At 37.0% G+C, this 21,923-nt stretch overlaps 1 protein-coding gene and 1 long non-coding RNA gene across 4 annotated transcripts in view; one reads left to right on the top strand and one right to left on the bottom strand.

Annotated features, from left to right (window-relative positions):
- Positions 1-3,096: 3,096 nt before the first annotated feature.
- LOC105932605 (neprilysin) overlaps positions 3,097-21,923 on the bottom strand; it is a 51,309-nt gene continuing 32,482 nt past the window's right edge. For all 3 annotated transcript variants that reach the window (XM_012871836.3, XM_036149670.1, XM_036149672.1), the window contains 19 exons: positions 18,423-18,503; positions 18,031-18,126; positions 17,792-17,910; positions 16,987-17,055; positions 16,682-16,816; positions 13,868-13,969; positions 13,639-13,775; positions 13,354-13,447; positions 11,608-11,736; positions 8,993-9,091; positions 8,822-8,899; positions 8,508-8,611; positions 8,096-8,154; positions 7,889-8,008; positions 7,003-7,136; positions 6,549-6,614; positions 5,317-5,412; positions 4,347-4,423; positions 3,097-4,221 (listed from right to left, as the gene is read on the bottom strand). In XM_012871836.3, the coding sequence (XP_012727290.2) occupies positions 4,122-4,221; positions 4,347-4,423; positions 5,317-5,412; positions 6,549-6,614; positions 7,003-7,136; positions 7,889-8,008; positions 8,096-8,154; positions 8,508-8,611; positions 8,822-8,899; positions 8,993-9,091; positions 11,608-11,736; positions 13,354-13,447; positions 13,639-13,775; positions 13,868-13,969; positions 16,682-16,816; positions 16,987-17,055; positions 17,792-17,910; positions 18,031-18,126; positions 18,423-18,503 (1,895 nt within the window). In that variant the 3' untranslated portion in view covers positions 3,097-4,121. The remainder of the gene's footprint in view (positions 4,222-4,346; positions 4,424-5,316; positions 5,413-6,548; positions 6,615-7,002; positions 7,137-7,888; positions 8,009-8,095; positions 8,155-8,507; positions 8,612-8,821; positions 8,900-8,992; positions 9,092-11,607; positions 11,737-13,353; positions 13,448-13,638; positions 13,776-13,867; positions 13,970-16,681; positions 16,817-16,986; positions 17,056-17,791; positions 17,911-18,030; positions 18,127-18,422; positions 18,504-21,923) is intronic.
- Positions 13,454-20,518, top strand: LOC118566679. The gene is made up of 2 exons (XR_004933213.1): positions 13,454-13,585; positions 20,302-20,518. It is a non-coding gene; the product is annotated as an uncharacterized LOC118566679 (long non-coding RNA).

Raw genomic sequence — 21,923 nt, 5'->3', positions numbered from 1 at the left:
TTCACACACTGTTTTGTTAAACTGTTATAATGCAGGAACTAGGTCCAAAGGTTAGACATTCAGCCTGCTGCATATCTTTCATGGTAGAATTCAGTGTACAAATGTTGGAGTAATAGTCATCTCTTACAGATAGGTTTGGAGTGTGTTTGTGTTTATAACATTGTTTTAGTCAATCTAGTAATCTGTTCAAATTTAATCTCACCAGCCACTTTATCAGGAATACACCTTGTATGTAAAAGGTTAAACCCCCTTTTGCCTTCAGAGCCACCTTAATTCTTCTGGCCATAATTTCTATAAACTGACAGGAAAATACCTTGAAGATTCATCAGCAGGCAAGCCAAATTGGTGAACCGCACATCCATTATGGGACCATCCCATTCCTAAACATTTCAAATGTGCTGTGCAGGATTGAAATCTAATTACTGTGGAGGCCATTGAAGTAAAGTGGATTCATTGTCAGGTTTAAGACACCTGTTTTAGAGGATTTGAGTTTCTTTATAAAGTAAACTAACCAGCTGTTATAGTCAGGAAGGCTGCGGTGTGAAAGTAGTAAGGGACCAAAATTGCAGGGTAACATATTGCCAAGAGCTCTCAACAAGAAGGTAACAACCAAACCAACCACCAGCACCTGCAGAAGGCTTCCCACCCAATCCCTCAGCCAAAAATGAATCAGGGCCGCAACACTACTCTTCTCCAGCTCCGTTTTTTTTCTCTTTTTTGGAGAATTCTCTGTGAACCTGAGGTATGGTTTTGCCTGAAAATTAGTGGATCAGCAGTTTTCTGAACTACTCAAACCTGGCCATCTAATACCAGCGGTCATGCCACATTCAAAGTAATTTAAATCCATTTTCTTCCTCATTTTAACATTTGGTTCGAATTTTTTAGCAAGTAATCTTTCCCATCATCTAGATACCTTAAGTGGATTGTGTTCCTGCCAAGTGATGTGCCTTATTGCTGTTAGGAAATTAAACAGAAATAACCAATTCAAAAGTCCTCAGGTGGATAGTGAAGGGTGTATTGGCCCTTACTTTTGGTGCACAGTTCATTCATTCATTCATACTTGGTTTTGCAGTTCAGTTGCATTCTATCATTGCCACTCATTATTCCCATCCTACGTTATGTTTGTCTCATAGTTTTGACCTTCCACTTCTCAGGACATCATTATCATATCCATTATTAGCTTAATCTTCCCTTTCATCCAACAGAAATAGAGAACCATTGTCCTTATGAATATGTACTACGTTTGCCATTTGTGTTGAATGCTTAGTTGAATACAATTCAAAGTATTGCATAGAATTAAACAAAATTATTCATCTCTGCTTAAAACAGGGTAATGCACACAACCTATGTCCAGAGGCCCAAGTCCTCAAATCGGCTGCCCGCTAAAGTCCCGGCCTGTGAACCTTTGCTGTATGTCCATTTAAAAAAAATGAAATTTCAGAAAATGTTTTGACTGGAAAGTTTATACCATTGAATAACTGGCAACCCTCTGACAATTTTCCCTCCAAAATGTAACATTTTACATTGCTTTACCTTTTTGAAAAATGCCCTTCTCCTTTCCTTTTAGAAATTGTAACATTTGCATATAAAATTGTTAGATGCATCATTTGAAAACTGTCAAAACGGTTTGCAACCTCTTGCATGAGTATTTGTGATAGAGGCTACTAGTGGTATTTCTGGGATAAGGTCAAAAACATTTGCACATTTTAACCTGTACAATGTTTTAGTTTTGATGCCTTCTAAAAATAAAATGTCCCTTCAGCACTTAAGGAACTGCATTTTTTTTTTAAAACAGATTTATATTTTAAAGCTACAGTTACATTTTTTATAAAATTGTGAGAAGGTATAGGAAATGTTTTTTTTTAATTGAATTGCATTGTTTGTAAATGAATGGGAAGATCTTCACCACAGTGGAAGGCTAAATGCTAGTTACATGGGTTTGAGAAATTAAAATCACTAAATTGTTTTATAAATCTGGGATTCAGCAGTGCTATTGCATCATTTTCTCCATGATGTATATACACTTTTATAAGAGATGCTTAAATGTGTTGCTTTGTTGCTACACCGAGTTTACTTTGGTGGTGGCTGCTGGTTGTATCAGTCTGGCAGACCGTTAATAGAACTCTTATTGAAAGGATAGGTTCTTAGAAATCCACTTAAAAAAATCTGAACTGTAACTTTAAAGTTTGCTTCAGAAAACACAGAAATAACCACATAAGACAAGTCACAGACACTGCATGTATTTTTAAAGATTTATTTCAAAAGAAAAAAAAAATGCTCCTCAATAAGTTTATTATAAAGTATCTAAATACAGGCAACTGAGGTATATCTGTCGTCCTACAAATAGAGAAATGAGAAAGGATAGCCAGAAGATCAGTGGAAAAGAAAGCCAAAACTTGAACAAATGTGACCAAGATAGTAAAGAAATGTCATGAAAGCGGTTGTATACAGTAGGGTGGATGATCATGGTGCTTTACTCATAGTAATTATTTTTAATGTATAGAAAAAGGCTAAGTTTTCCACATTTAGGAACCCAGAATCATAGATATGCTTACATTTTAACAAAAAGAATAAGACAGAAAACCTGTAAAGATGAAATCCACTGACCACACAATCTACTGATAAAGTTAGGTTGAGCATTCGAGCATTCATGCAATAGGTTATTAAAAATGTTCTTGTCAATTATGTGTAAAATCCCTTTGAAAACTGTAGGTTTGACAATTGCACCAATACGGAGCTGCAATCTTGTGATGAACTAAGACCATTCAAATCAGTTTAAAAACTGAACATAGGATTTTAGGTCATAACATCTAACCGGTTCACACAGCTTAACCTATGCTAACCTAGCATAATTGAAGATGATTTTCTTTTTATATATTCACAGCAAGCTGCTATCCATATCTTAAAGCAAAATTTTAGTTTGGATGCATTTGTTAGCTGGACCTCATGGTGCAGTTAGTAATATGTTTCCTTCTAAAGAGGACCATAAAATTTGTTTTATGTTACCAATACTAAGTTAAACAGCCGGCTAACAACCAGGTATGACAGTTGTAGATTTTTTTTTGTACTACTTAAAAAGAAATCAAACCAGAAATGTAAAAAGTTAAACTATTCTTTAATATATATTCAGATTCTTTGATCGCATAAATGCACACTTGTGGTTTAACAATCATAAGGCATACCAATTAGCTTGGCCAACAGCAGGCAGTGATAATTGACAAAGCATAATAGACGACATTCACACAAACAGAAGGCTCAGAAAAATTTATGGAAAAGGTCTGGAATATGTAGATTGTCATCTTAGTCATTTACCACCTGTCATAGAAAAAAAGCAATAAAATACAGTTTTGGTAAATCTTCATTCCATTAAATAGCAGACCACAGTCAACAACCATCAACATAGGTACTGCTCAGATCAGAACTTTGTAATATGAGATGATGATTAAATACCATTTTTTCCATTGGACAAAATAAATGTTGTTATAATATATTTAATCAAAGTAAACAAACAGTCCATGATGACTAAACTGTAGAGAGCATAACTCCTTGCAGACTAGACAAAGGCTGAAAACAGCTGAGGTTTATGAGAGTTCCAGCCAAGTCCCACATACAATACAGTGGTTCGGCCCTGTTGCATGTATGTGAGTGGGTAGGCGGCGTAATAATGTGTGAGTGGGTTGAGCACATTTTTTCTGTCCGCCACTCTATTGCCTACTATTTGTAAAGCATTTTGACTGAAACACATTCGCTTATGCACCCACAAACAAAAACTGGCAGGCTCGTAGATCAGCATACGGGAAAGGAAAAAAAACAACAACAAAAAAAAAAAACAGGAGTGATTGTATCCAGTGAGGAGAAGATTAAATGAGCTGATTTATTGAACTACAGTATTAAAGTTTTAGAGACAGTGCTTCTTCTGCCCATGAGGGTACTGTATGCTGCCATCTTTGAGGAAGTGCATACTGCAGTGTCCATTCATCAGCCATGGTCCATCCGGTAAAGAACTAAGGGAAGCTTCCACCTCCCTGTAGCCCTCTATGAGTGCTCCAGCAGTTAGAGGGGACAGGTACCCTATGAGTAGGAATAGGGAACAAAAAAAAAAAATCCCAGAGGTCTGTAGATCACCATACACGACAAATGTTGTCAGGAACCATATAGCTGCTTTTGTTGCAATTGAACGCTTTGGCAAACTCTGGGAAATTCTGAAGGGAGCCCAGTACTCTGAAATTACAAAGGAGACTGGTGTTAGGGACTGAACTTGCAGTGCCGGAGGGGACAGCATTTTAAAGCTTAGCTTTAAATCATAAAATACAAGGGTTGACTTCTGCAAAGAAACGTTTGATTACCTGAATTTCCCTGGACTGTGTACATCTACTTTAATGGAATTAACCGCTTGCTCTGGTCGATGTGTTCCACACCACACCTTAAAAAGAGACATACAGGATGTCATTTATTAGACATATACTTGCAGAATTTAGTGAGCCATTCAAATACATAGAGACAAGCTTTTTTAAGCAAAAGATGTTTCCTTTAATCACACTGGCATGTTTTTCTTTCCGAAATAATTACTTGAATTGTCCTGAACTGAGCGTTGAAGAGGCTATTCTTTATCCTCATTAAGAGCTGCAAGACAGGTTTCCCACTCTAACCGCTTGCTAACCATTCCAGTTGTATTAAAAAAAAAATGTATTCTTGGTCTGACTTTAGCTTTTGGCAAGTTTCAAAAGCAACAGTTTTTAATGTAGCCATTTCAAAACTTTTGGATGAAAATCAACTCAATAATGCCTTTCAAGAATGTCATGTTTCCCATTTGGAAGAGTAAAACAGTAATGGGCCAATAAGGCAAATCATATAGCTCTTACGACAACAATTAAGTTATAGAATATTTTATATATTAAATCTTCCTTCAACCTCTGATTTAAAATAAATCACTGAGAATTATTTTCTCACAACTGTTACAGCAATTTTGTTTAAAGAAATTGTCACTGTAAAGGACCTGCCTTAATTGGACATTCTGCCCCATTGCTTAAATGTGCCATATTTAACAGGTAGATATTTTACTCAGATGCTCAGGGTGTCATTGTGAATCTGTCAAACAACATGTATTCATTTTAAGGAAGGTTGTTGTATAAATTAAAACAGGTTGCAATTATAGAATTAGGATAAAAAGAGCTTTCAAGTAATTACTCTTAGGGTAAAGCTACTCTGGAGGATGGTGTAAACTATCAGTAAAAAACTGAAAAACAACAGACTAAAATACATTGGAATCTGAACTTTGTTATCTGCCAACTATTTTTTTTTTTTTAGTTTGATTACCTGAGCAAAATTAAGGAAGAAGAGCTGATCATGCGAGAGGTCAATCCCAGGCAGTGGCGGCTCCTCTCCATGGTGATTGACGTAGTTCTTGTATGCCTACAAGAAAAACAAGATATGTTTTACACATATTGAAAAAAATTTAAGTCTTAATAAAAATTAAATGAACTTTGTATCATTTCTATATTAAAGTTTGCATTAACAGCTTTTGGTTATAAAAGAAACAGTTTCATCTTTATATGAAGATATGGGTTTTAAATTGAAGTCGTGAAATATTTTTAGATATTAATCTATAATTTATATATTGATGAACTGATCATTTTGTAGCCAATTTCTTATTTCTGGATTTGGTATAGCTTGATTTTTTATATGTTCGTCTTGCAAAAAGGTCTCAAGTAATCATTGAAAATGCAGATTCCTTTTAAAAAGATTGTTACATAATTCCTCTGTCTCCAATTTTAAACAACTCATTAATGCTGAAAAGAACTAACCCTGACTACAGCAAATAGGCTTAGATCCGAGGCAACATTTGCTCAGTTCTTTCTGAAAATGTTTCAACACCTATCCAGGAGCCTTTGTCAATTTGGGCGGCTCGCACTTGCAATGACCCAGATTACTGAGAATTTGCACAGGCCTAACCCTGACTAATTGAGTTTGTTTATTAAAGTAGGAAAATTGCATTTCAGTCTTCGTTCCTAACAACTAACAATGTCACTGCAACCTGGTAGCACTTTTATCTGTTGCACTCATGGATTGGAAAAAATAAAAATAACATTTTTGAGGATATGACTGAACAGTGTATTGTCTGGGCTGAAGCAGCTGAGACACGTCAGATAACGGTCACAAGTAGAAGTGTTTATTTTGAACCGGTTGCTGAGCATAACTGCATCTTACCACAATTTTTTATGTGTTTGGTGTTTTACATAAAAGCTAAGACAATTGCAATTTATTTTAAAATCACATTTAAATCATGTTTGGGTGGGGTGGGAGGGAGGGGCCCTTTTTGGTGATAGACAAAATTGAAAATCGTAATGATTTTAGATTAGTCAATGTTCCTCTATTGACTCAAGAAGTCACAGAAGAAGCAGTCATACTGTGACCATCCTACAACCTAAAAATCAAGTCAACACCCAGAAAGACTGACTTTAGTCATCAACATTTGCAAATTATATGAAGTAGGTCACGTATGTAAAGCAAAAAACATTAGCTTAAACAGCATCTTTAAGGTTCTTTACCTGGTAGGCCTGTCGAATCCCTCCATTGTCAGCGATGTTCTCCCCGAGGGTGTTGTTACCATTCAACTTAAAAGAAAACATAAGTGCAGAGTGTAAAAGGGGGAAAGAGACTGAAAGTTTTCCCTCCATATTTTCTGCAAATTGCAGATATCGCTTTCTGGGTTATAAGAATGTATTACCCAGAGAATAAAAGAAGCATTGTTCAAAGGAGCAGTACAGAGAAGGAAGGATAAAAGGAGAAGTGCTCGTGTGTCAACACAAAACATTAGAGAGACCTAAAGGAGAGAGGAGATGAAACTGCAAAACAGGAGGAAAGATTGAAAAATGACAGATGAGCTGGCATAGGTATTGGGAATTCCAGTAAATTTGATGAAAGTGAGGTTTATCAGAATTTTAGACGAAAAGATGAAAAAACAAAAAAGTCAGAAAAGAAACAGGGATTGTGTGAATGTACATGTAATCCATTAGCCAGGTCCCAGGAAAAGTTGCTGTACTGGTCAACAATGCACTTTGAAAGCTCCAGGAATCTGTGAGTGGAGTCAGGTGTCCACCAGTCCTTTAGGTCGCCATCCTTGTCATAGTTACGGCCTAGGGGAAACAGAACAGATGTGGAGGAAATGGGGATCGAAAATTTATACTGCTAAAATAATTATCATTACTACAGGTAAAATGTAATTTACCATTTTAATTTCGATACACAGACGAAAAAAAAAAAAAAAAAGCAGAGAAACCAGTTAAATTTAGTACCAATTTGTGAGAGATTATGGCACAGGATATATTTTTTTGTACTTTTAAAACTATATTGCCTATGTAAGACATTATTGTCTGTTTGTGCAATGTAAAGCATTTCAAAACAGACAAATTTGTACTTGTAAACATTTGAAAAATGTTGCAGCCTTTTATCAGCCAGCTGACAGGCAGGGTGCAGCAGAGTATGAGGAAGGGTGATGCTATGATCCAAATAGCCAGAAGAAACTTATGGTCACTTTCTGTGTTACATAAAATTGACTAAACTGTAAAAATGGTATGATGGAATCATTTGCGGTAATTGTAAACATCCTTATATCCAAAAATTTGTTTTCATTTGATTTATGAGCAAATATCAATAAGAATGCATGTGGCATTGCTGAGGTAGATTGTTTTTAACTGACATGTAAGTCAAGTACAAGAGAATGTATAAAAAAAAAAAAAAAAAAAAACACGAATCCTGAGGGAAAACCCTTAATAGGATGGAACAAAGCACTTTTCTAAAGTAGTGCCATTTACAGGGGGGAAATACATCTGCTCAAAGACTAATCCGCCAAAACTGGAAGGGAGAACAACTGAGTGGAAAATCATACCGTTGTCATCAAAGCCATGCGTAATCTCGTGACCGATTACCATGCCAATGCCACCGTAGTTTAGAGATTTAGCTTGGCCTTTGCTGAAGAAAGGAGGCTGAAGGATACCTGCAGGGAACACTAAAGACAGAACAAAGATTCTAAAGTTCAAAATGGGTTAGGTTTCAGGTTTCGTGGCTCCATATGCCATCAGTGCTTAAATGATACCTATTTGGTTTTTGCTAGATGAGTAGAAGGCGTTGACAACAGCAGCTCCAGTTACCCACCTTGAGAAAAATGAGAGGGAGGGCACTATAAAAGAGCACTAAGGCAAATCAAGAAACCCACTTGAGTAAAAACATTAAAATTAACATGCAGCTTTTAATACCAAGGTCAATGCATGGATCCCTGCTGTTCAAAGCTGAACTCTAAATGCGTGTGGGAGTTTGCGTGGGAGAAAGTGAACACACTGTACAAAGAATAAATTAGGTAAACACTGTAGTGGGTCACTCTGCTAGGATCATAAATGAAGCCACTTAAAAAAAACAGGTGATTTAAATACCCAACGCTGCAGTTCTCATTTACAACACATCTGGAGTAAAGCTGTTAAATCCACCGCCCCCACAAAAGGAAATCTTACTCCTCCTTGTTGACTTTGACTCGCAGTTTCCGCAGGCGTTTCTTCTGCACATACTCCAGATTCTGCAGGATGTTTTCAAAGTACTCCTCTGCACTGTAGCTCAGCTAGCACCGACACAGCCAGAAAAATCAGGAGGATTAGCAGTGATGAAAGCCATCAACACTTGGTCTTATATTCGCGAGAGAAACTCACTAAAGCCAAAAATTCAGAGACGTTTTCGGAGGGTGGGAAATATGACTTCCCTAAAGCATATTCTGTTACAAGTATTCAGTGAAAAGTTTAATAACTTGCATTTTTTCAAAATAAATACTCACATCTTTGTACTCATTGTTTAGATATTCGTCATCCATGATGTTTTCAGAATACCCAATGCGTTCACGAATAGCTCGGGCCTGGACAGAAAAAAAAAAACGAGAAATGAGACAAAACCTTAGAAGTTGTTTTAAACATGCATTTAAAACGATTCTTGCAGTTCAAATTCACACCTTCTCTTCAGCTGCTTTTTTGGTCTCTGTATCCATCCAGGTGAGGTCATCGAGGTTACTGATAAAAACTTCCCGAATATCTTTAATCATCTCCTCCATCTAATATCCCAATGCAAAAGGAGAGAGCCAAAGTCGTAACATGAAAATGATAGATTCAAAGAAATGCATAATCAAAGGTTATCTTCTCAGCTGTTCCTATTGCTCCAAACCATAAACTAATTGTATCAAAAATAAGAAAACTTCTCAGTCGCACTATGTCACATTATGAATACATTTATTAAAATTAGGTCTCCCATTCACACCTGAGAACAATTCAGTTTAACACATTTGTCTGCTGACCAAGGCACATTTACAGATAGTGTAATTAATTTGAAATGAATGACATCTGCTTTGACATCATAGCTCTAACATCTCATGTATAGAAATAGATTGGACAATTTCTTGGTTTTCTAATGATTCAAGTACAACTTTAGACAAAAACTAAAAATACGTACTAAAATCATTGAACTAAAACGACATCAACATAAAAAAACAAATTAGAAAATGGTTAATGAAAAGTTGCTGAAAATCAATACATTTCTATCCACATTGTATTTTGGAGGTTCTCCAATAATCCAGAGATAACTATAAACTAAAATACATACAGACTTCCATACACCCCCCCCCCACCCCACACACACACACAATTAAATTAATTAATGAGCTTTATTGAATTTATGATTTTTGCCTTTTGTGCCAGCTTATAATATAAAGTGAAAAAAAATATTGCATGGCTTTGTTTTTTTGTTTTTGCTCAATCTGAAAACCGTGGCATGTTTTTGAGTTCAGCCTTTTACTCTTGTTTTTGTAAATAGTATCTGGTTTAACAAACTGTATCATGAAGCCCCCTGAAAACTGTCTTTCACGGATACTCTCCGTCCGATCTAATTGAAGTTAAGGTGGATTTTTTTTTTATTTGTGGCTGTAATGTGGTGGACAATGTAAAAAGGGTCTGAATATATTTGTAAGGCCACTGAAGATCAGTAAGCTCAGCTACAAGCATGGCTATACCATTTAATCTGCCAACAGTACAATTTGAACACAAACACTTTTTTTTTTTTTTGGAGTATTGATATCATCCCAAAGTCATTTCAAGAGATTTTGCAGATTAAAAATAATTATAACTACAACTTAAGCATACACCTGTTGTACTTGTAAGATTCTTCTTTATAGGTACCTGCTGGAGAAAATAAGTGGTCAGACAAAAATGTCATCAGCGAATTGCAGGGCTGAACTTTAAATATATCACTGCATATATCACATCAATGGACCCCTTGTTTACTCATTGCACAACCTCTTAAGAAAAAGTTGTGGTTTGCCACAAACTGGGAGCAACCACACAGATTTTTCAGTAAACCCTTTGAGAGATTGTATACTGTAGAACGTGAATTGTGTGGATGAAAGTATTTGTCCAAATTTCACAATAAACAACCACTTCATTGTATGGTGAACTTCATTCACCATACAATGAAGTTCAGCTTCGTTGTATGGTGAACTTCATTCACCATACAATGAAGTTCAGCTTCGTTGTATGGTGAAAGTTTCCACGTATTGCTATTCATTTCAAACAAGAACGCCGCCCAGCCTAAACCAGAGGTAAATCGGAAAAACGTTTCCCGCTGGCTTAAAGTGCTTAATTCACCTAATGTGCCTGTAGACCGAATGTCCCTTGACATCTTATTACTAGGTATATACAAGGAGACAGTCAGGCAATGATCTGAGCATTGATAACAAGATGGATGGCAGATAGGTTAGAGGTTTCCTCCTCTGTAAGACTGCCCAATCTACTTTCTGCCACGAACTGGGAAAAAAAATAAATCTCATTACTTATGAATTTACAAAAGAAAATAATTTGTTGCAGCATAGATTGCTTAATCTGCAATGTGGTCAAAAATGTTGTATATTTAAATATTTAAAATGGGGTTCCATCAAAAAAAAAAAAAAGGAAAAAAAAGTTTTTTCTGGTCAACATGAAGCGCTTCCTTCTGAGAGTTTCTGGCATGAAGCGTACTTGTTGGTTGTTATTAAAGTACGTGTGTCAGCTGTTGGTCAACTCACACTTTATGCTGGGTCATGCATTTGAGGAAATGGGTAAGCAGATATGTAGCTGGATGCTCAAAGCAGCTGTGCGTCATTTCTCACTTAACCAAAACACACAAACTCAGGCGCACACACACGCAGTGGGGAAATGGGATCTGAGTAGGCAAACATCTTTATGGAATCAGAGACGCTCAAGAGTTATGGCAGTGTCACTCATACACGAAACACAGTAATGTGGCAAAGCTTGTGCACACGCACACACACATACAGAGATTTACAGTGTAGGTGGTGTGAGCATGCTAACGAGGACACCTTGTTCAGCTGCTTTTAGTGGATGCAAGCAAGCACCGAGGCACAGACACGAGACAGGCGACAAAAATCGCAGATGTCTCTAAAACGCTCCGTTTCTTTATATGAATACATAAACACCCACTCTGTTTTTGTATCATAAGTTCAGATTGTCAATATAAGAGAAAGCTGCTTGATAGAGCTATTCTGATCTGATAATCCAAGGTCCAAATTCAGCCTCTACTTACAAGCTCTTTGCTCTTTTCAGAGAAAGCCTCCTGCACATAGAGCCGTCCCACAGAGTTGTCCATGTTGTTGTTGACATACAGTGCACATTGTCGCCACACAGCCACCTCTGACGTCGTACCAGACAGAGCCTATTGGGAAAGTAAGGAGATGCAGAAAAATTGTAAATCAAGGATAAACTTTATACTTTGTTCATACTAACATGAAACCCTATGACTGCAGTTTCCATTTCAGAAAGTGGAATAAAGGGAAACTGATGGGTTATGGAAGAAAGCTCTCAAGAATTTAGAAAAATGAGAGTACAGTGTCTTCCAAGAATATTCACATCCTTTGAACTCTCACATTGTCATTTCACAACTCCAAGTTTAAATGCATTTGAATGGGATTTTATGATACAGGCGAAAACAAAGTAGTGCAAAACTAAATTGGTTAGAAAATCATTGCTCACTTATATGCCATAGAATGCAACAAAACACAACAGAGTCATGCTAATGATCCAATTATTTAATTTAAATGTGTTGACACTGATATACAGCTACAAGTTCTAGGGAGTCTGGCCACAATGGACTGCATTTTCAGACCACTGATCTGACTCATTCCACTGTGGCTCTAGCAGTAAGTACAATCACTCTCAATTTAAAAAAATGTCGCTTTTGATATTGGTAAATACTAGGGCTGTCAAAATGAATGCCTTAATGCAATATGATTATTTTCTGGATTTGCCACCGACAATTTTATTTAACCCACTTCCCAACATTTTACCCACAATTCAACTGATCAAGCAACTCCTACATCAACAGTTCCATGACAATAACCCTCTTCAGTCACAGGTCATATTCTTGAGAAAAAAAAAAACAGTCTGCCTTACATTCAAAAAATGTTAACCAGTTTGTCTTAGCAACTGGCTGAACCATGAATATCAAGAATATAATTAAAAATTCTCCTCACATATAAAGCCCTTAATAATCAAGCTGCATCATATATGAGAGATCTGATTACCCCGTATGTTCCTTACAGAGCACTTCACTCTCAGACTGCAGGTCTACTGGTGGTTCCTAGAGTCTCTAAAAGTAGAATGGGAGGCAGATCTTTTAGTTATCAGACTCCTCTCCTGTGGAACCAACTCCCAGTTTACGTCAATTAGGCAGACACCCTGTCTACTTTTAAGACCAGGCTTCAAACTTTCCTTTTTCACAAAATTTATGGTTCGAGTGGTTTAGGTTATCCTGAGCCATCTCTGTAGTTATGCTGTTATAGGTTTAAGGCCCCCACATACTCGAGTGTACTTCACTCCAGAGGTCCGCTCATACTCGAGGAGGACTCCGTGTATACAGGTATGTGCAGATCTCAATTTTGTTTATGACCGCGTATGCGGTGTCACCCTAAACGGTTCGGCAGCAAGATTTCTTGCCGCCGACTCAATGCAATTGGCTGGGTTTCCCCAGATGGGGAAACTTTTTGACCACTCTGTATGATTTGATTGAATTTGACTTTGTAAAGTGCCTTAACATGTGTTGTGAATTGGCGTTATATCAATTTAATGAATATGTAAAATGCAAAAGGCCCACATGCAATTCTGTGAAAGTTCATTTGTTTGTGAAAAACCCAAAATGTCCTATTCTTCTATCATATCTTAGATGAGATATTTAGTTTGCGCATTTAATCATTTGACTGCCCAAGTAAATACATTAAAAGATCTTCATTAAAATATTTTTTCAAGTCAAAATGTCAGGGTGATTGCGGTGCACCTTGCGGAAAGCTTTCCTGGTGTCTCTGTAAGCTCGGCTCAACCCCACTACCATGTTCATAGCAAACCGCCAAACCACGTAGTTCTGCAGATCCCTGAAATAGGAAACACACCAAGGTCAAAGAGATTGCCATGATCATGCAAGTATCTACAGTAACAGCAGTGCATGACCAGATTTTTCTGACCGCATCCCTGGACTTCCACCTCGACACAAACACACAGTTAATGCAAAGGTAAGGAATGCCTCTGGAAAAAAGCCATTTCTGACTAGCATAACCCCACACACCTCTTTGTGTATTTGGCTAATACAAAGTTGAGTCTTCTGTAGTAGTTTGGGGAGTAGTTGATAATTTTCTCTGACTCAGGAATGCTGATATTGACTGTGTCCATTATCTTAGCTGTGAAGTAACTCCAGTTGAACGCCTACAGGGAGAGCCAAAACACACAAACAGTTAAAAAGAGACATGCAAGGCAAAGTTTAGATAATAGAAATGCTAATAAAAATTTTGTTTTACCTGTGAGTCAATTTCAAGTGTGAAGTTGCTGTTTAGCTCCCCCAATTCCATTTTGTTGTAAAGCAACACTGGGTTGTTCCGATCCTCTGGTGTATCAGTAGCCTGAAAAAAAAAAAAAAAAAAAAAAAGGCTGGACTTTAAAAACTCCATCAAAATCCTGGTATTTTCTGACACGTGCACACTTTCGGTACAGCTCCAGCAGCATAAAGCATGTTTAGCAGCCCAGGAGGCCTTGGGTCTGTAAATGTCAGAGCTTGAATGGTTTAACTGCCTTGTAAGAGCGAGCCACAGAGTGGAAAGGAAGCAAAGCACGCCGGCAATACCAGCAGCCCGCAATCATAAAACAGAGGTATAAACCTGTTGATTTCCAGGAAAACACAGATGTAAGATTGGTTAACAAGCTTGTTTCAGAAACCAGCAGAGAAACAATTGTGTAGTGTCTTAGTGGACTTTCTGTATGTTAATATACTTTAATAATTATGGTCTTCACCTGAATTACCTAAAAGTCCATCAAAACAGAAGTGGGCCTTAATTTCCATGGTCGATTAACTAAGGCAAAACCAGGCATTAGCCTAAGCCTTAAATGATGAAGGCCCCATTTCGTCATTCCACAGTTTTAGCTGCATGTGTACAGCAGATGTGAAAAACAAACAGCATGAATGAAGGAAAGAGAAAAAGGTTTTGTGAAAAACCACAGAAGGTTAGTGTCATTGTCCTCACAGGGGTTGCCCAGAACAAAAGCTCTAACAAACAAAATAAGAAATACTGAATAAAATGAAATCCTAGACCCTAGTAAGTGGGGTATACGAAGCAACTATAAAATATAGAATAAGTTTTAAAGTCAAAATTACAGAAATCTTTAAAAACATGAGTGTTGTAGGTGGTAGAAACAGGTAAATTTCAAATATTTACAGTAATCATGCCAAATGATAGAATATTGTCGATATTTCGAGTTACAAGCCAAATTACATGAATTAAAAAAAAAAGCTGTTTTAAGTACAATGATTCAGGTATTTAAAAGGCTTCTTGTGAAAAGAAACTAAGGATGTTTAGGTTTAGATTTGCATAACAAGACCCTTAATGATCTTCAAATGCTTTTAGTGTGGATCTTATGACATCCTCATTTCAGGAATGGCATCTTAGATATGTTTATACATTTTATTTCTGCCTAGGAAGGATGCCACTTTGAAAAAAGGACTGTCTGTACAATATTTAACATCACAAATTGGAGCTAGGACTGTAGTTTCATAACATTAGTGCCTTTAAGAACAAAATTATCAATAAATATTTCAGTCTGAAGAACATATGGATACGTGAGGCTTTTTATGGCAAGGTCGTGCACGCAGCCCCAGCATGGAAAGAGTTAAAAGCGTAAAAGTCACACCATCTATCAGTCTCACTCCCCTGACTACTCCCTGAAACGGCAAACAGCCACTGCAATAAAATCAAGAATTATGGCTTTTGAAGAAATTGAGAAGATTGCAATTGTGAATCATTTTAGAGAAATATTGTACTTGTAGCAATAAGCAACAATGAGCTAAGAGCAGTTCTAAGATAAATAATAGCTGAAAACCAATGACAAAGAAATAAAATGGATGCCCTCCTGTCTTTATTTCGCCCTATGCCCCAGTAGGAATGAAACTGCCTCGGCTTAATGTTTCCAGCAAACATTTTGTGTAGCACCAACTGCAAGATCCCGAGTTACACATCAAAAATAAATTGTATGCACTCTGAAAGCTTGAGTCTGATGAACTAATGGGATGTAGATTTATTCAAGTCTCGATAACTGTACAGAGATTTAATTATGGCTTACCATGATTCAGAATTTATTTGGGTGAAAACGGTCAGAAAATGCAGTTTACAGGACAATGTCAGTTTCAAAAGAAGGTCTTAATTATTAATATATATTAGATATTTGCTGCATATTTAATGAAAAGAGAGAAGTTTGGGTTGCAGTTATGTTACAAAAATATGTACAGCTTACAAAAACAAGAACAAAGGGCTGTCTCAAGGAGGCAGAGGAAGAAAAAAACCTAAAGCCTGCAATGCTACTAAAAAGGTGTCAATTTCCAAATTATTGGATACTAGCAACTTTATGGCTTAAGAGCAATGTGAAAAAATTAGGGCAGTTGATTGTCCACAGTTTTGCAGCTAGTACAAGTTCTAAAATTTTATATTCAAAGGTTCAACATGAATTTACAAAATATAAAAAAAAAAGAGCATTTCTCCATCCCAGTTATGGACTCTCTCTGTTTAAGTCCCTAACTGGTCATGCAGTAAAAAGACCCAGCACAACATATTTAATGGACTCTCCGAATTTCTTTAAAGTAAAATTGTGCCATGTGAAATGCGTTTATATTATATATAAATAAGGGTGTGCCTGTGACATGCCTGCTTTCTGCGGCCCAGCATGTTACTTTTCTTTTCACTCGCTGAAATCTGTAATTGTGGTTAAATTTCCGAAGGAAGAAAACATCTTAAATTGTGTCTAAATCTGCATTTCTTGATCTATAACATAAATGTGGCACATCCTGTATTACATGACAGCCTTGGCAGATATCTTCTCCCCTGGAGCTAAAAACAGCAGGGGCACAAGCTACTCATAAGTGAGCGATGTTCTGAGCTGAAAACACAGAAGAGAAGCTGTCAAACAAGCTGCCTGTGCCTTCCTATTGGCTGAATGTATTCACTTAACCAAGTCCTTCTGAAATATCTTCCTCTGTAATCCTGACCCATAAAAAAACAAACAAGTAAAATCATCCTTTGGTTTAACAAAAATAAGATGGTCTCCGGAAGAATAAAAAGTATGCTCACATTGGCGATATCTCTCTCCAAGTCTATAACTCGGGTCACCTCTTCTCTTATTTGGGTTTCGTTGATTCTCAGTCCCCGGTCAGAGCGGATCAGCTTAGCCAGGTCAGTCATGAACTGCTCATAAGCTCGACATGCCTGGAAAATACATTCATTGAAAATGCCCAAATAAATTAAATTTGTAATAATGATTCTTCATCATATGGCAGCTTTTTAACTTTTCATCGAATGAGCTGGCAGTATGCCAAATCAACATTAAACATTTCTTTGCTCTTTGTTAAACACAATTATTGAACATTCCAGCACACCTCTGCATAGGGACCATCACAGGCATAGTAATCTCGGGATAAGAGGCCAAGGCTGGTTTGCTGGTCAAACTGGCAAAGAATAGAAGACAAAAAAATGTCAACGAAATAATAAAGTTTCAATATAAAGGGACAATGGTGAACCCATATAGATAAAAAAGTTAATTTATTTCAGTAATTCAATTCAGAGACTTATAACATTGGAATTTCTCTGTTCCCATATTACATAATATGGTATATGGAAAGTTGAGAGGAAGGAAAATATGGCAGAAAAATGCACAAAAGCAGCAAAGACAGTCACAGCCTTAAGATTGTGAAGAAAATCTTCAAGAATTTCACAAGACATGTACGGCGGCTGGAATTAGTGCTTCAATTAACACACAGTATCCAGTACATGCACTACAGTTGTTGCATCCCTTGTGTTAAGCCACGCTGAACCTGGCTCCCAACACAACATTGTCAGTGTGCCATGGTATAGAGGCATGCAATATTTCTGATGCGCTTAGCAAATGTCCAAAGTATTCAATGAATATATTGTGCAGTGCCTTACATATTTAATATATTTTTTAATTAGTCTCATGTGAAATTCAAAATCTTCTGAGAAACTGCTTTTTTGGGTTTCAGCAACTGTAAGCTTAAATGATCAAAACAGACTGTAAAAAGAAGCCTTTAAATTAATCTTTGTGGGTGTAAAAATGATACAGGTGTCACTTTTGAATTGAATTACTGAAATAAATTGACTTTCACCATGTTCTAATTTACTGAGATGCACCAGTAGGGATTTTCCAGCTACACATTTTATACATACATGGATGATATATGAAGTAGAGTCTCTGTCATCGGTGCCAACGAAAAAGTTAACCAAGAGTTGAGTTCCATATTTCTCATTTAACCTGGCAATGACATCCTCTAACCTCCAGGCTTTCCCTGAAGAAATAAGGTTGGAGGAAGGAGGAAGTATGAGGGAAGAAATACCATAAGTGATTTATAGTGTGATGTCACAGAGGGGCAAAAAGAAAAAAAAAAAAAAAAAAAGTAATGCAATACCATAGTCATTCTCCCAGTTGTCGACAGCCATGGGCCACTCAAAGACATCTGACAGCATGTCAAGCAAAGGAGTTCCTCCTCTCAGCTCAATTAAACCTTCAATGCAGTATTGATAAAAGCCAAAGATAAATTTGGGATTAGTTTGCATACAACAATTAAACATTAATTGAAAAGAAAAAAATACAGAAAATGCATAATTAAGATTTACTAATCAATTTGAGGTTTATTCCTTCTAAACTGGATGAAAGTTGTAATGGGTATGACGAATAGTTTGCGGACACAAACTGAAGGCTACACACAAAACCTTCAACAGCAACACAAAAAGACCGGTATAAAAAAAAACCTGATGATTTAAAAGGGAGTAGTCTGTTAACATCTGTCTGCTGACTCACTCTCATTTGTGCAGGACTTGTAAAGTGTCTTAGCCTTGGTGAGAGCAGCAGCCTCCCCCTCCACCGTCTTTTCAAGGACACCTGCATATAAGCACAAACAAAATCACATATAAAGCAAAAAAAGCACAAAGATAAAGGTGGGATCAGTGCACCTGATGAAATTTAGAGGAAAAAAAAAAAAGGAGGAGTGCATGTCTGCAGGAAGGATGCAGAACTGTTTTCATGAGTGAGGGTTCAAATGAACTGATGGTTACATTGAAAATTTGTCCCTGCGCCGATAAGAGCTCTGAGCACTAAAGTAACCACCGCAGAACACTGACAACAGATAGCAGTCATTGACAAAGCAGACAATATGTATTTTTTAAATAGGAGGAGGGGGGGGGGTGTCCTTTTCACAAAACAAAAAAAAAATCCTCGTAAAAAACAACTTCAAAGTTGGATTTCTCTTTTTAAAATATGCTGCTGGCAACTGAACTAAAAAGGAACCCTTAACCGTTGTTTGCAGATGGAAGCTACTTTGAAGAGTGAAACCGCCTGTTCTTATAAAAAAAAAAAAAAAAAAAAAAGTACAGGTTTTCCTACAAAAACAATGCTTTAATTTTCACCTTCCCCTTAAAACACCAATACTCTACTATGAACCCAGGCAGACAATTGGGCTTTAAGAAACTTTGAAACCATAAAAAAAATGCTTTGTTTCTGGCAGTTAAAGGGAGTAAGGGAAAAGAAGCATTCACACTCATCCTGAACACATTCCTGTCACCTGAAAATCCCCTTAAGAGCGACTGCAGGGACTGCACCCCGGTAACTAAACTCAGGTTTTTTGCTTCCTTTCATCAGCCAGTTCCCCTCACAAACCTTGTCTGGTACTGCTAATCCGCCAAGCATTCTCAATCCGTTTTTTTTATCTCTGGATCCAAAAAGGTGAAATAAGGTACCAAGTGCTCCCAGAGCGGAGTCGTTCTGCCTTTACTTTGTTTTTAAAGGCCTAACCTGAACTTAATGTTTGTGCTAGGTTTTCATACTGTACTTAGGAGTTGGATGTTCTTCATACAATATAAAAGCTCCCATTACCATGCCCTACAAAAGTGTATATATTAGTTTTTCAATTTCTTCCTGTTACAGCAACCTACAGCAACTACAGATTTTTTACAAATTTATTTTGGAATAGTTGTATGCATCTATACTTAGCCTACACTAAAGTCAGGTGGAATTCACTGCCTTCAGAAGTCATTTAATTAGTATAGTCTAGCTGTGTGCAATTTAATTTCTGAATAAATTCAGCTATTCCAAGAAGAACTCAGCAGTTTGTTGTCGACATTACTGAAGAAATAGCATCATGAAGACCAAAGCATACAGCAGATGTTTCAGGAAAAAGCTTATGAAGATGATTAGGTTATAAAACAATATCTGAGAGTGTGGGACAACTAGGGCTGGATGATAATTCAATAACAATATATATCAATCAATAGACATAGTTCAATAGAAAAAGAAGGGTCAATAAAAAGTTCAATATAAAACTTTTCCTTACTTTTGTATTCTAGCCTATTGCATAGCCATATCATACTACAGTCTTTACATCCTCTCAACCAATTATAAACACAGACCCAGCTAAACTCCTTCTAGCTTCAAAGAGTTGAGAGAGCATGTGTTATCTTTTCCTTTTTTATGACTTACAGTTTTGGTAAAAAAAAAAAAAGGTTGGTTGAACAAAGGGCTTTGTTAGAATTCAGTGTTCTTTATTTGAAAATAGACCATTAAGCAACAGCATAAAATGGCCAGGGCTGTACTTAAAATATATGTTTTGAATTTTTTGATAATTACTGATATAGATTAATATGATCTCAATTTCATCTATATGTTTTTTTTCTATATCGTCCAGCTCTAGGGATAACTTTGAGAGCAAGGAGAGCAATACCCAGAAGCAGTCAAGAGGTCCATGGTCACTCTGGAGGAGCCAGAGTGCCAGAGCTTGGTTGGGAGACAGCTAACAGTCCTGCGCAACAAAATAGATTACTGGAAACCAAGCATATTTGCACAATTTGGTACTTTGTGCTGATTGATCAACTAAGTCCTATAAAAAAAAAAAAAAAAAAAAAGACACCGGTGGATGTAATGTGATTAAAATGGGGTGTGACTACTTTTGCAATTCCCCTTAAATGAGTAAATCTGTATTGGACAGGCCTGGAGCAGATAGATAAAAGTGGACTCTGCCTCAATTAAAATGTTTTGTAAAGAATTTTTTTTCCAGTACGGTACTAAATTCATCCATTTAAATATGCAACCATTTTTAAACAAGTCATTTTAGAGAGCAGTATTTGTATTTCAGTTAAGTAAAAGAGGTGGCAAAGTTCTCCCGGGAGCCACAGGGCCACAGATGTGACAGTAAAAAGGCCATTTGAAAACAAGCGGAAACACCAGTGGTTGATTTTATTGCCTCGGTTCATTGCCTCCTAAGCACCTGTTGTGGGCATAAAGACGCCAGTTACATCTGTCTCAGGCCGGTGTTTCCAGCAGTCAGCCAAAAATGAACAAGCAATGTTTTGGTGGAAACTTGCTCAGCTGAAGGGAACGACCGCAGGACCACGAGACATGGCATGTGCCGAGTGGCATAGTTGGGTTTACACAGAATTTGCATTGCCTGCAGGAGCCGACATCGCTTAAGCAGAACGCCATGTAATAACCAACTTACTGCAGGTGAATCAAAAACGAATAAAAGTGATATGTATGAAAACGATAACTTGCTTAGTTTTCACCTGCATAAAAGAACTATAGCTTTACATAATTTCAAAACATATTTCTCTGAGACCCTGTTGCATTGTGAATATCAGCAGAGGTACACACGTGTCTCATCTCAATGCGCTGCTTTAATGTTGCAAGCATATTTAGGTGTGGCTGAAGCTTGGCATTTAGAAACCACGCTATGAATGGGAGTCGCACCCAGTGTTTTAAATTAATCCACAAACAAGCTGGTAACATTAGGTACAGTCAGTATTTAAGAACTGTAAATGAATTTATTAATTCACTTTAAAACCTCAAAGTTGCATCTATGTGTGGTGCTGCACATGATTGACATGAACGTTATTGGTTTTGGTGCCACTGAATATAACCAGGATCAGTAAAGGCAATCAGCTTATGTTGCTAATTCATACTTGCCCCTAATCCTTAATTTCAGATTGTGAGCCCAATCAAGACATTTTTAGTTGATCAGTACCAAAAGTTCCTCATGAAACAACTCCTGATACCCATTTGCTCATCTAATTTTGCGAGCTTAGAAAGCAGTGCGTCAAAGTTTTGCATTAACCCCTTTTAGACAGTTTTTATGAATCTGCTTCTGTTTCCAGTACTGCCAAAATGCCTGTTGACTCATACCAAGAAGCACTTTGCTGCCAACTAGTAATCAGAGTGTGAACGACATCCGGTTATGATTTTAAATCATCAAGCAATATTTGAAACACTGTGCTAATGGGCCAAAATGGACTACACAGAGCCTAATGTTGTAAT

This window comes from Fundulus heteroclitus, chromosome 18, assembly GCF_011125445.2.
Source record: "Fundulus heteroclitus isolate FHET01 chromosome 18, MU-UCD_Fhet_4.1, whole genome shotgun sequence".
NCBI lineage: Eukaryota > Metazoa > Chordata > Actinopteri > Cyprinodontiformes > Fundulidae > Fundulus > Fundulus heteroclitus.
The sequence above is the reverse complement of the archived record's forward strand: the minus strand, read 5'-3'. Positions and strand labels throughout refer to the sequence as shown.